At 40.5% G+C, this 14,200-nt stretch overlaps 1 protein-coding gene across 1 annotated transcript in view; it reads right to left on the bottom strand.

Annotated features, from left to right (window-relative positions):
* Positions 1-13,270, bottom strand: part of PPP1R21 (protein phosphatase 1, regulatory subunit 21) — an 83,606-nt gene extending 70,336 nt beyond the window's left edge. Inside the window, 2 exon segments of the mRNA XM_011981591.1 lie at positions 3,060-3,128; positions 13,078-13,270. Of these exon segments, the coding sequence (XP_011836981.1) occupies positions 3,060-3,128; positions 13,078-13,134 (126 nt within the window). The 5' untranslated portion in view covers positions 13,135-13,270.
* Between the last annotated feature and the right edge of the window lie 930 nt (positions 13,271-14,200).

Below are 14,200 nucleotides of genomic sequence, written 5' to 3'. Positions count from 1 at the left end.
AGTTTAAGTGATTCTCCTGCCTCAGCCTCCCAAGTGGCTGGGACTTCAGGCGCACACCACCACTCCTGGCTAACTTTTTTGTATTTTTAGTAGAGACAGGGTTTCGCCATGTTGGCCAGGCTAGTCTCAAACTCCCGAACTCAGGGGATCCACCCACCTCGGCCTCCCAAAGTGCTGGGTTTCCAGGCATGAGCCACCGTGCCTGGCCGAACTTGGGTATTTAAAAAGAACCTCCGATTTACTGATGATTCCCTTCAGTGAACAAGAATGGGAAGAAATATATCTGTATTCCAGTTTTTCTGTAAATCCTCCCTAAATTTAAATTAGTCAAAATAAAGTCTTTGCAACACACTTAATTTTTCTTCAACTATTCTGACATATCAAAGATAAAAATCAGTATCATACCAAAAATATTTTCAGATGCTGTCCTACAATAATTCACTTTAAAGCTAAATGACAATAGAAACAAAATCTAAAATATTCTGCTAACCTTTTTGACACACCCTCTGCTGACCACTTTGTTCTGTTTATGCCATAATGGGGTAAGAAAATGGGAAACTAATGAGAAATATTTACTTTTACTCTATTTTTTAAAAGAATTATTCTAACTATATTTTACTTATGATGTTCTGACAACTTTTTATTCACTGATTATCAAACACAGATGGCCACATAATACTGTGTATTTAAAGAACTGGACTGGCACGGTGGCTTATGCCTGTAATCGCAGCACTTTGGGAGGCCAAGACAGGAGGACTGCTTAAGCCCAGAAGTTGGAGACCAGCCTGAGAAACATAGTGAGACCTCATCTCTATTTAAAAAAATAAAAAATAAAAAAATAAAGAACTGTATGTTTACCAGTGTCACTGAAACAATTATAAAACATGAAGGTCATGCTTTAATGAACAGATGATTTAACTATATTGAAACAGCAACCTAGGCCAGGTGCAGTGGCTCACGTCTATAATCCCAGAACTTTGGGAGGTTGAGGTGGGCCGATCACTTGAGGTCAGGAGTTTGAAACTGGCTTGGCCAACATGACAAAACTCCGACTCTACTAAAAATACAAAAATTAGCCAGGCAGGGTGGTACATGCCTGTGATTCCAGTGACTCAGGAGGCTGAGGCACAAGAATCGCTCAAACCAGGGAGGCAGAAGTTGCAGTGAGCCGAGATCGTGCTACCTGCACGATTTAGGTTGTGGAACAGCAACCTAAAAACCACAGACTAGTGTCTATACTCTATTGACATTACCTGCATGTTGAGAACAGTGCTAGAGGGATAGAATATGCTCCTGTTAAGGAGAAAATCATTTTTTTCCTACATTTGTTTAGTAAAACCTTAATTTTCACTTGTAGCTCAAAGGTAAATTTAGGCCAAGCCCATGTCCAAACCATCATGTCTTTCAAATTTTAAAACTTCAAATCAATGAACACTGATTATACCTCACTGAAGGGGTAAACCCAGTAATAAAATTAAAAGCCTACTGTAACACAGGACATCCTAAAATTCCTGTCTAGCAAACTGGCATATTGTCACTTGGTGTACTATAATTACAATGACTACTGTAATAAATATTAAAATAAAAAATTTATTTTTTCTCATAATTTATATTCTTATAATTATAATATACAATTATGCTTCTAGTTCTTAAAATGAACTAACGCTCCAACTCCATTAGCCAATCATTAATTTCAGAAAACATCTATCCCAGCCTTTCGTTAAATTCCAGTTTCTGTAATGGGGATGATAATGTTATCTGAACTCATAGGGTTGTTGTGAACACTAAATGAGATAATGGATATAATGTACTTAGCACAATGCCTGGTATATAGTGAGTGCTCAATCAATAGAACCAGCTGTCACCACTCCTACCACTGTTCCTACCATTGCTGCCATCACAGAGTTAATCAAACACAACCAGCAACAGGAGGGTATGAAACACCAGTGCAGGCTACTAGGACAAACTAGGAAAGACCTTCCCCAGCAATAAGTTTAAATATTATTGGGAGATATAATGATCATTTCTTCAACAATTTTGGTAAAATAATAACTTGACTAATAAATCCTGACTATAAAGCCTCTGTTTTAATCATCTTGGCTTGGGTGCAGAGAGCCTGGAAGTATGGGTGGGGTGTTCAGAACCATCTCAGCCCTGAGACTGTGCTAACCGCACCTAAGGAGGAGATACTCAGAGACAGATTTCTCTCCTATAGGATCCAACAACTGGCTACGTAAAACGACAATTTCTGTGGCTTAGTTGCCTAAGTGAAGCCACCTTAGACATATTACTGATCAGGGGCTTCTCCAGAAAGAGATGGGAGTAAGAAGAATCCTAATCCCATCTGTCTAAAGAGAGCAGAGGGAGCAAGAAAGGGAAAGAGCAAAAGAGTGAGCTAGACAGTATATTTAACTGAAACTTGGCCAAGAAGAAATCCAAATCCTAGGATTAATTTATCCATTTAAAAATATCACTAAGCAATATTTACTACATGCCTACTAGAAATGAGGCAGAAACAAATGCCTTCGTCTATCATATTTCTCCCCTCAGTTAACAAAAGTGCTGATGGTAAAATGTATCGCTCAGAGTATCCTGATTAACACAGGTTATTACTATTAAATAGCTCAACTAAAGGCAAGATTTAGGGACTAAATGATTCACACAATGGAATCTACTTATTAGAGACCTCCCATCTGCTGAGTGAGAGGGATTCAAATAGGAATACGACATAGCCTCCCTCAGAGAGCTCTCTGATGACAACTGATAAGAAGCCTCAATAATCCAGATAAACTGAGCTAACTGAAGGCCTTGAGGCACAGGAGTAAGGCACTAGACAAAGTCACATATCTTTTTTATAATTTTTAGCTAAGGAAAGTAACGTACCTCATATTCTTACCTAAGCAAGTAGGAAAATTAACCACAAAAAAACTGTATTACTGTCCCTTATCCCTAGTGAATCAGTGTCAGAGTTGGAACTTTAACCCAGAAAACCCAATGAACCTGTTTTGAGCAATACCAAATGCTAACAACCCTCACAACACAAATATCCTGTTGCCCACCTTTAAAGCTGCAGAATTTGCTTGTTCATCCACAACACCTTTTTTCAGAACCTGATTCTGAGCCCGAAGCTGAAAACAGAGAAAGCAATAATTAATTTCTCATATAAAGCAATTGGTTATATCAAGGAAATCACATCAATTTTACAGGCAACATTACATTACACTGAGTAACTAAGTAGCTTCTCACAAATATATGAGAACAAAAAAGTATTAGACCCAAAGAGGGTAGTAGATAGAATAATTCACCATTTTACAGATAAGGACACACAGGCTGAGCTGCCCAATGACATAACAAAAATCAATGGCAAAACTGGGACTACAATCCAGTCTCCTAAATTCTAGTGTGTCACTCTTTCTATAAAACCAAGTCCCATCCCTAAATAAAAACGAATACAATAAATAATAGGGTACTGAATATGCCATGTTCCTTGAAATTCTGACACACAATTCATTTGTAAAATACATACAACTGGACTAATTATTAAGTAAGAATTCCACAGAAAATAAAAATGTTGGGGCATCCCCATACCCAGCAGGAGACTGTGCCTAATATTAGACATGCAAATGTCATCATCGACAATGGCTTCAGGTATCAGCTGGGGCAGTATACAAAAGCAACTAAGAAGCAGGCTCCATTCAGAAGTTAATAATAATACCCACTTACATTTGAATGCTCACTACAAACCAGGCACCGTCCTAAGTACTTTCATGTATTACTCCATCTAATCCTCACAATCCTATGAAGTGGGTACTCTAATTACCTCCATTTTACAGATGAGGAAACTGAGGCACAAAGAAGTTAATTAGCAATGCTGAGATTCAGACTCTACCAGTTTGGACTCCAAAGTCATAATGCCAATTAGACAATATTGGCTATTTCACAAAGCTACATGTAAGTGAAAAAAGCAGTGAGCTGGAGAGGTGAGAGATGCCTTTCGAGAAAGAGGTAAAACTTGGGCTTTTTTTCACAGTTAATTATTAAATATTGAGAAACAACGTTATTTTAAATAAAGTATACAAATCAGAAATTACGCAACTAAATGCATTTTTACTTATGTATGCATCTATACAACCACCACTGACAGGGTTTTAAAAGATAAAATTTACTTCTGTAGTAAGAGGAAAACATTCTCAGCGAAAAGAACATAGAGCACTTAAGTACAAATATACAAGTTCATTGCAGCTGAAGCAAGAGGTTTACAGACTAATATTCCCAGGGCTCAGTGCAGAAATCATGAAAGACCAGGTTCTTCTCTGAGAAACTGAAAGAATGAGACATCCTTCTATATGAGCTTTAAAAAAAAAAAAATCTATTTCTAAAATTAAAAATAAAAAAATTTTAAAAATCTTTCTAATTCTGCATAACTCAGATCTGTCTCCTGAGAACAGAGAACAGAAACGACCCTTTTCTGTGCCAAAAGAACAGGCATATTTGCATGCTAAATCTTAAACTGAGTATTTAAAACTCAATGGAAAATTTAGCTAAGATTCTGAGATAAAATGCAAGAATACTGCAGGATATTCAACACTTTAAGCAAAAGACAGACTAAAAAGATGAGATTCTTCTATTTTTAGAAAGTTAGAGATGACAGTTCATTACCACAATAGAAAGCAGATCCAAATCTTTGCTCTGCCATTTATTAGACGATATAAACTTGGTAAATTCACTTAACCTTTCTGAGCTTCAGCTATATGGTCTATAGAATGGGTAAATTCATTTACCCTATCTTCCTTCTTCTGAGGCTACTGTGAGAACCAGATAAGAAACCTATGTCAAAGCACTTTTTAAACTATAAAATGCTCCACAAATGGAAACAGAACACTTATGATTAGAACAGATTCAAAATGACAACAGATACTTTTATTATAGTTTGCATGGTGTAAGTCATTGTACACCTTGATTGATATGGGGGAGAGATGTAAAAGATGTGGTCTCTATTTTCAAAGAACTTACACTTTAAAAGAGAAGATAAAATATTAAAAGATAACTAGCAATACTAGTATTTCCTGCTTGAAAAAAAAAAGTAAAAGATATTAAATTCTCTTCTACTTGGGTTGGCCAAGTAGTTGACCTGGGTTGGCCAACTAAGGTCTGAGGGCCAAACTGGCATGCTATTTTTAAAGTTTTATTGGAACACAGCCATACTCATTCATTTACGTACTGTCTATGGTTGCTTTTGAGGTACAATGGAAGACATGAGTAGCTGCAACAGAAACCACATAGCCTCAAGTCTAAAATATTTACTGTGTGGCCTCTTACAGAGTTTGGTAACCTCTGCTCTAGAAGTTCAAAAGAGAGAAATACCACTTTAATGTTGATTTCCATGAAGCAGTGTTCTACTAAGTCTTTAGATTTTATTTCATAAATCTAAAGTCTTTAGATTTTATTTCATAAATCTAAAGTCTTTAGATTTTATTTCATAAATCTAAAGTCTTTAGATTTTATTTCATAAATCTAAAGTCTTTAGATTTTATTTCATATCCCTGTCTTAGCTGCAATCTGTAATCTCTTACATGTCTTCATTGTGTGGTATTTAGAAGCTCCTAATGACTACTTCAAGGACTAAGAACGAAGCTTGAAGTTCACTGAATTGATAATTTCCTGTAGGACCAGAACGACAGCAAATAATTTTAAGAAAAATAACCTCATCTTTCATTCCTAAGGCACACTGAAGAGTATTTAAAGCAAACTGAACAGACTGCTTTGTTAAAAAGCAAAATGAAACTTTCAAGCTATTGCTGTTAGGAATTTAATATAACTGATTATAACAAAAAAAATTAGGATTTTCCTTTGGAAAATATTTTTTGCTAAACTGGTAACTCAAACACGGTTTCAATGAAACCATTTAATAGACAATGCAGCTTTTTAAGAAACTGTTATCTGAAACACCTTTCTATTACTTAGTAGGTAGAAATGGAGGAAGATGATAAGCTTGCATACTCTACTGCCATCTTAACTACTCTTTGTGGCATTTGACGTTTTTCTGCATTTCAGCATCACTTCTGCCACTCCTACTGCATTATTGAATGAGTAGCTTATAAAATGCTGAGCTGCTCTTATTAGCCTGATTTTTTAAATTAATTATTTATTTATTTATTTATTTTGAGACTGACTCTCACTCTGTTGCCCAAGCTGAAGTGTAGTGGTGTGATCTCAGCTCACTGCAGCCTCCACCTCTTGGGTTCAAGCAATTCTCCTGCCTCAGCCTCCCGAGAAGCTGGGATGATAGGCATGCACCACCACACCCGGCTAACTTTTTTATTTTTAGTAGAGACAGGGTTTCACCACGTTGGCCAGGCTGGTCTTGAACTCCTGGCCTCAAGTGATCTGCCTGCCTCAGCCTCCTAAAGTGCTGGGATTACAGGCGTGAGTCACCACATCCAGCCAGCCTGGTCTTTTAGAATCTATCTTTCTCTGCACCAGTATTCACCACAGAGGGGAGGCAAATGAATGCTGTTTCTCTTTCAGATGTAGGTATAAGATTACCAGATGGTCACTACTGCCTCTAGGAGTCCAGAATGGAGACTCCAATGCATATGACATAACTGAGAAACAATTGCCCTGAAGTCTCAGAAAAACTCTCCGGCAGATGATAGAACTTATTTTCAACAGCTGTGCACCAAGCTCTTCTGTGCCATTCAGTGGGGGAAGAGTACCTCTGAATCCCTCTTAATCCTTTTAAATCTCATATTTCCTTGTTTTGTAATCTTCTGATTCATTTTACCCTTACTTTGAAAGCACAGCCCTTCCTCAGTTTGGCCAACCAAATCCCACCTGTTCTCTAGGATCCTGCTTTTTACCTCTGGCCCTACATCCTCCATAATTTTTCCTAATCACTCCCTGACTCCCTATGGCCCACAGAGAGTCTGTGCCTCAGTTCCTTTGGCATTTACTAACAACAAAACATCTCTTATTAAACTATTCAGTTTTAATTTTACTTCTAAAATCAGTAAAGTTTACATTTTACTAATATACATATTTCTGTATAGGCTGGGCGCGGTGGCTCACGCCTGTAATCACAGCACTTTGGGAGGCCAAGGTGGGCAGATCACCTGAGGTCAGGAGTTCAAAACCAGCCTAGCCAACATGGCAAAACCCCGTATCTATTAAAAATACAAAAATTAGCCAGGCACGGTGGCAGGCGCCTGTAATCCCAGCTACTCGGGAGGCTGAGGCAGGAGAATTGCTTGAACCCAGGAGACAGAGGTTGCAGTGAGCCAAGATCACACCACTGCACTCCAGCCTGGGAGACAGAGCAAATCAATCAATCAATCAATCAATTTCTGTATTCATTTCCCACCTGCCAACTTAAACTGTTCTCCATGGTAAAGACTACAGTATACTTCCTTGTATTTCCTGCCTGCAATGAAAGATCAATGCTATGGATAGAGAAGGAACTCAATAAATTTTTAGTTAATTAATCAGATCAGTTAATTTGATTAATCAAATTAATCAAATCAAATTAATAAGTTATACCACATATAAAGGTGTTTAAATGTAATACATTATATAAGGGATTGCCATTACTTTAACAGTTCTCTTTGAAGACTCTCCAAATAATGTGGACCTCATGGTCCTATTGGACACCAAGAATCCTTAAAAGGCTTGAGCCTAACTCTCTAATGACCAGTGCCCAGACCTGCTCTCTGTAACTCTCGTTCTGGAATAGTCCAGCTTCAGTCAGGCCTATCACACAGCTGTTTCTCCTAGGACAGAGAGTGGTGGTAAGCTCACCATGACTTCTCTCATGCCACTCTGACAATATGTGATAGGCTAAATGGCCCAAGATTGGGGATTTATTACCTTCAATCACAAAATGTTGGAAGAATTTGTGGAGAAAGTGAGATGAACCACTCATATGCATTTTCTCAGCTAATCTCAAAATCTTCTGTGTTAGAACCACTTTTACATGACCGTCTTCATGCAATGGACTTTTTTTTTTTTTGACATTTATACATATTTTATAACCCTATAAAATAAACCTTTAAACATACAGTCTTTTCTTCAATATACAGTGATGTGTGCAAGACAACCCCACGCCACACTAAAACCCCGATTCAAAGCTTCAGAATACTGAAGTCATGTGCAGACCCTAGCTGCAGTATCTGGCCTGGATGACCCCTAAAACTCCTTCCAGTTCTAACATTTTAAGTATTCCAAATTACTGGGAATCCTACTTAGTCTTTCTTTCTGCCTACTTACTTGTTCCTATTCCAGGACAGGGATGAAGTATGTGCAGGCTACATTTTATGCAGTAGCTGGGGTTACTTTGTCACTGAGGCAGGAAAAAATTCACATCTGCCTCAAATGGCATCCTTTCTCCTGCTCCTGCTCCCATGCAGGGAAACTCACTAGCACAAAACCCCAAGCCTTGCAGTTTAGCTGACCCTCCATGAACCGGTGAGTAGATCAGTTAAACTAAAGAGGAAGAGGAGGTTGCCCCTTGTCTTTCCAGGGCCTTGCCCCAAGTGTGGTTTTGGACAACTGCAATACTATCACCTGGAAGCAGAATCTCAGGCCCCACCCCAGACCTACTAACCCAGAATCTGCAGTTTAACAAGGTCTTCAAGTGAGTAATTTAGACATTTATGTCTGTGATGCACAGACCCAGGGTCTAAGCTAGCACCGTCCAACAGAGTACTCAATAGCTACATGTGGCTATTTAAATTAAATTATTCAAATTAAATAAAACCTAAAATTCAGTTCCTCAGTCACACACTAGCTACGTTTCAAGCACTCAACAGCCATGCATGGCTAGTGGTTACCTTGCTGGACAGCACAGATACAGAACATTTTCATTCTCTTGGAAACTTCCATCGGATAGCACTGAACACAAACCTGTTTTCCAATCCAACTTTACTAGTGAATTCTACCTACACATCAGGGTCAAAAAAAAAAAAAAAAAAAAAAGCTCATACTCAATTTGAATCCTATCCAGCTCCTGAGTCTATAAAAGTCGGTGATAAATCAGGTACTGCCAAATCCTGTTATCTGGAGAGCAAACATGCTGGATCAAAACTGATCCTTTCTCAATATGAGGAGCTGTGTACTAAGAGTAGAAGTCTAAAAAGTTCCCAAAGGCAATCCCCTTTGCAAGTAAAGGAAGCATCAATTGCAAAGTAAACTGTAGAGAAATAATGGATGTTTAGCTTTCCTGCTGGCATCCGCTGTCTCAAAAAAACAAAAAAAAAAACTTTAAAAAGATTATCTTTATTTCTGCCAAGGCTACTCTCCCAATACCATTCCTTGAGCAATGATTTTCACATGTTAGCATGAATCCAATCACTGGATAGGTTTGTTACAACACAGATTGCTGGGTCTCACTGCTAGCTTCAGATGCAGTAGCGCAGGGTGGACCCAAGAATTTACATTTCAAACCCACTCCCAGATGATGTTGTTTCAGGTCCCACACTTTGAGAATCACTGACCCAGGGTAACACAAACATTGGGAAGACAGTTAGAACTTGAAACTTGCTTACACACATACCACGGTGCCAGGCAAGAGTGCTCCCATAAAGAAAGCAGGCTAAAATCAAATAAGCCAGAACTGAGCACTTTTTGCCTCTCTTCTCCACAATGAGATACAACAGAGCATCAGAAGCTCAGCAGGTCATGGAAGAAACAGCAAGTCAGAAATGGTTGTTCATCCTTAATCCATGACATAGCAACTGAGGTCTTGATTAACTTTCCCTCACATCTCAAGGAGGTAACTCACATCTGTTATTTATTAACATCACACACCTCTGAAAACCAACCTCTACACACATTCATTCTCCCTCCCCAAACTCAATTGAACCTGAAATTTTAAAAACCTCAAATGACCCTCTAATTGCCCAAACCACTGGGTCTTAAACTCCCTTTTTACTAACCTTTCCATAACACTTTCTTTTAGCAACCTGTTTGCCTCAGCAATTCTCATCTGCTTTGACCTCCACAGTTCATCTTTTATCTAACTGGACACTCTGTAATGGGAGCTCCTCAGACCACTATTTGTTTCTTTTTTTTTTTTTTTTTTTCTTCCTTTTCAAGAGGAAAGATTTTGAGTGGTGGGACTTTTCCTGGAACAAAGGCTGAAATCTGCATTAAAGAAGAGTAAGACTCTGCCAGTGTCCTTGGCTTAGAGATCATGCTTGCTGCTCTCTTGATGGGCTTCCTTCTACAGATTAAGAGGACATCTTTTTCCTTTGTATCCTAAATAAGGCAGAAAAATTATGCAACTGGATTTCAACATCAGCCCACGATACTTGTACCAGGGAAGGTAATAAAAAGGCGGAATACCCTTAGGCACAGGGCTGGAGAGAGCACAGATCTTATCCAGAAATTGCCTGCTACTAGAATTGACAGGGAATAAAAAGCACAAGAAATCTATTTTTTCAGGATCTGTTCTCTTGTATTCTGAAATTCCCATCACATTGCAATTAAAAGAATAAAAACTGGGATGGTCCAATAGGGGAGATGACCCCAAGTCTGGCAGGCCTCCTACAGTCTCCTTAGCATCTCTTCCTCCTCCAGGCACATCCTTCCCACAGGTGTTTCCCAATTTCCAACCTAATTAACTCTCAAAGTGCATCGTGATGGGACTTACTCCAAAAGTGCTAGCCTTTGTCCTGACTTTTAGTCAGTCCATCTCCATTAGAAAGTTTCAGTCATTACTTCCAACATCACCTCATACGTGAATAACAAATTTAGTGTGCCTTCCAACTCTAAAATTCCTAGACTGTATCTAACCTCCCTTATAGCCCTTCACTCTGAAGGGGCTCTTCTTCCCGCCAGCCCTCATTGTGTCAGTGGCTCAGAACTGCAGGGACAACTCTGAGTCTTCCCACACTCACCAAGTCCCAAAATGAATGAGACGCAAGGATGAATGCCTTATATCTTTCATTAGTGCCATGCACATAGCAGGCACTCGAAAAAAAGGAAAGCTGAAAAGCATTTTTTAACCATAATTCCTGAATCAAGCCCCTTCTCTACAGCCCAGAAGTCATTAACTTTATACAAACCTACATTACTCTCCCAAAATCTATTTCAACAGTCTACTGTCTGCTCTTTTCCCCACCAATCTTTCCCTATTTCAATCCATCCTTCACAGTTATCAGTGCCCTAAAAGTAACGTCACTCCCCTGCTTAACCTTTGGCGTCTCTCCATTACTCAAAAGGTAAAGTTCACTCTTCTTATTTGACATTCACAACCTTTCACGATGGGGTCCAAATTATCTCTCCAACCTCATTTCACCACTCTCTGCCGTGTGAAGGCTCATTAAAATTAATCTTAATGAACTTTCATACCAGCAAACATGGACTGTTCCCTTTGCCTGGAAAGCTACCACTCCCTCATTTCCTCTTCTCTAATCCCCACTATAACCTCAACGTTTACCCAATGTCTTCGGTAGTCCCACTGAACTGACACTTGTCATACTATATCATAACTATGTACTACGTTAGAATACTCCATTAAAGGTGACTTGTTAAGCTGGAACCCTGCCTCACTCAACAGACCCTGGCAGACTGCTCACAGGGGGCACATACTGTGTGTTGAACAAGCTTACATATCCAAAAACTTTTCAGTTTTTATTACTTTGGGAGGCTATACAATTATTTCAGCAATGTAGTCCCTACTCAAAACATTTTTCGAACGCCCCTCTTGCCATTTGGAATGGCCGTCTGAGCCTGCTGGCTCTCTGGAGAAGAAAATCAGTCCCCTCCCTTTATGCTCACGAAACATTTTCTTATTTTTTTCCTTCTTTTCACAGGTGTTGATCATGAAACATTTTCAACCAAAAATAGGAGAGCCAAATTTGAGCATTGCCAACCTCCACCCACCTCCCTTCATCACATGGATTTGTTCCAAACAACTTCTGGCCCTTCAAGCAAGGAAATACTCCTTCAAAAAATGAAGCCTTGCCATCACTAACATTGTGCCACAGGCTGTTAAGACAATTTCAAATGGAAATGCAACAAAGTTTTGCTAATGGTAGCATCACTGAAATAAGTATAGTATCTCAAAATATTCCTATTTGATGGTGAGGACTTAAGTGTGTATGTTTAGGCACTGGTTTTATTTTTCAAAGAATATTTCATCTTGCTATTTGTTGAATGAAATCCTAAGGTATAAAATGTGTCTCAGTTTCTCCAAATTGCAAAAAGGGATTACCATCTTCCCATTGACTCCATGAATGCCAAGATCACGGAAAACTAAGCTTAATAATTGTTGAATCAATTTCCAAAGATGTAAAATTCTGCTTTAATAACTTCATTAAAATATTCTTAAACTAGAAACACCCTACCCAGAAACTGCAGCATTCTTTTCCAAGGAAAGGGTTCTATCATTTAAGAGACTGATGCCACAAACACGACAAAGGGGCAGGTCCCCATGTTGCTTAACATGTATTGAGCACCTGCTGGGTGTCTACCCCATTCCAGGTGACCGAGGGACAAGAGAAAGAATAGAGCCGTAGCACTCAAGCTTTCAAAATCATTCCTGACAACCTCTTGCCAAAGCAGTGAATACATTCATAACCACCCATCCCTAGTGAAGCAGTTTACCCGAATGTCTCCACCCTCTCGAATTGATTCGGGGGAAGATAAATCTCTTTAACCTCATATCATCCCTGTGGGAGGGGAGAAGGGTTGATCTTCCCCATCCCTAGGCTGAGAAAATTGAGGAATCAGCGAGGGGAGGAGTGGTCCACACCTTTCCCTTCCCTTCTCGGCCAGCATTAGAGGCAAGAAGCCAGAATTTCTGACATCCCAGTCCCAAGCCTGCTACTTCAGTAAAAAGCAAGAATAAAACTCCAGCTCTTTCCTGCAGAAACGCTCACGGACGCAGACACCGCCCGGCCCCATCTCCTAGGAGCTGCAGGTGGAGGCACCGTAATGGTGGACGGAGGCGGCGGAGGGGAAAGGTGGGGCGCGCTCGCGTGCCCCTCCCGCGGTACCCTTCGGTCCCGACAAGTCGCTGCCACGGCAACCCGAGGCCGCAGGGCGGGGGACCCCCTACTCCCAGACCACGATGGGTACCTTCGAGTACTCCTGAGCCAGCTTCTGGTACTTCCCCTGCAACTCAGCCGAGGCCATGGCCTCCCCCTCCCCGTACAGGCCAGGCCGCCCAGGCGGCTCAGCCTGTCTCCCGCCCCCAAACCCAGACACGCTCCCGGGAACGGCTCAGGGAGTCTCTGCCTGCTTGGCCACCGCCGCCGCCGCGCCTCCTCCTCCACTTCCGGGTTCGCGGGGTGGGAGGAAGGCGGAGTGGGGCCGGGGGCGGAGCGACTACAGAGGGCGGGGCGACGTCTGGCGTCACTGCCCCACCCTTCGCACCCGAATACGTGCGTGCGTAGCGTCACCGGCATGCCTGGGCTGTACCTCTGGGACCATGGGGCGCCATCTTGACGCATGGTCCAAGATGGCGACCTGGAACGCACAACGAGAGAATCAAGAGGGGAAGAGAATCATGAGAGCCTATAAAATGGGCGTAGGACCTAGGAGAGGGACGATAATTGCGAAGAGCAGAGGGCCGGAAGAAGAAACATTCTAAGCGCATCAAGAATTCTGGCCGACTCCCCGCAGCCCCGGGTTTCCATGGCAACCGTCTGTCGCTAGATCGTTACGTCTTTCACAAGCATGGAAAGATTTGTGTATTCGGCTATTTTGTTATCCGCATATTATAGCACCTGCACTGTAAACTCTCAGACCTCCCCCAAATTGGTAACTTTTGCCGCTGCCACTGGCCCTGGCTCCAAACTTTCACTGTCCTGTATATTGTCATTGACATTTCTTTGTGTCCGTCTCTACCCACCTCATCCGCCCACTCCTCCCCCATTACACATACCACATCAGAGCTTTTTTCTGGGGACTGAGTAAAAGACCTTTAGGAAATTTCAGGTATTTATTCGTTCTATGCATGCAGAGTAGATATGAACAGCGAAAAAAAAAAAATTGAAGCAAAAATAGTCTGCCTGAGAAATTTTATGCGGACATTGCTTGAATTAAAAGCCTGCCTCCTTCATTTAAATGTTTTAAAGATACTGTTCTAGGTATTGGATGCGTTGCAGCATTACAGTGTTCATTAATAGAGAAATTAGTAAATATAGGGTATATGTTTGCCATAAATTACAATGTGGCAGTTAAAATTAATAACCTAGAT

Source organism: Mandrillus leucophaeus, unplaced genomic scaffold (assembly GCF_000951045.1).
Source record: "Mandrillus leucophaeus isolate KB7577 unplaced genomic scaffold, Mleu.le_1.0 Scaffold229, whole genome shotgun sequence".
Classification (NCBI taxonomy): domain Eukaryota; kingdom Metazoa; phylum Chordata; class Mammalia; order Primates; family Cercopithecidae; genus Mandrillus; species Mandrillus leucophaeus.
Note: the sequence above shows the minus strand (reverse complement) of the source record. Positions and strands in the feature narration are given on the sequence as shown.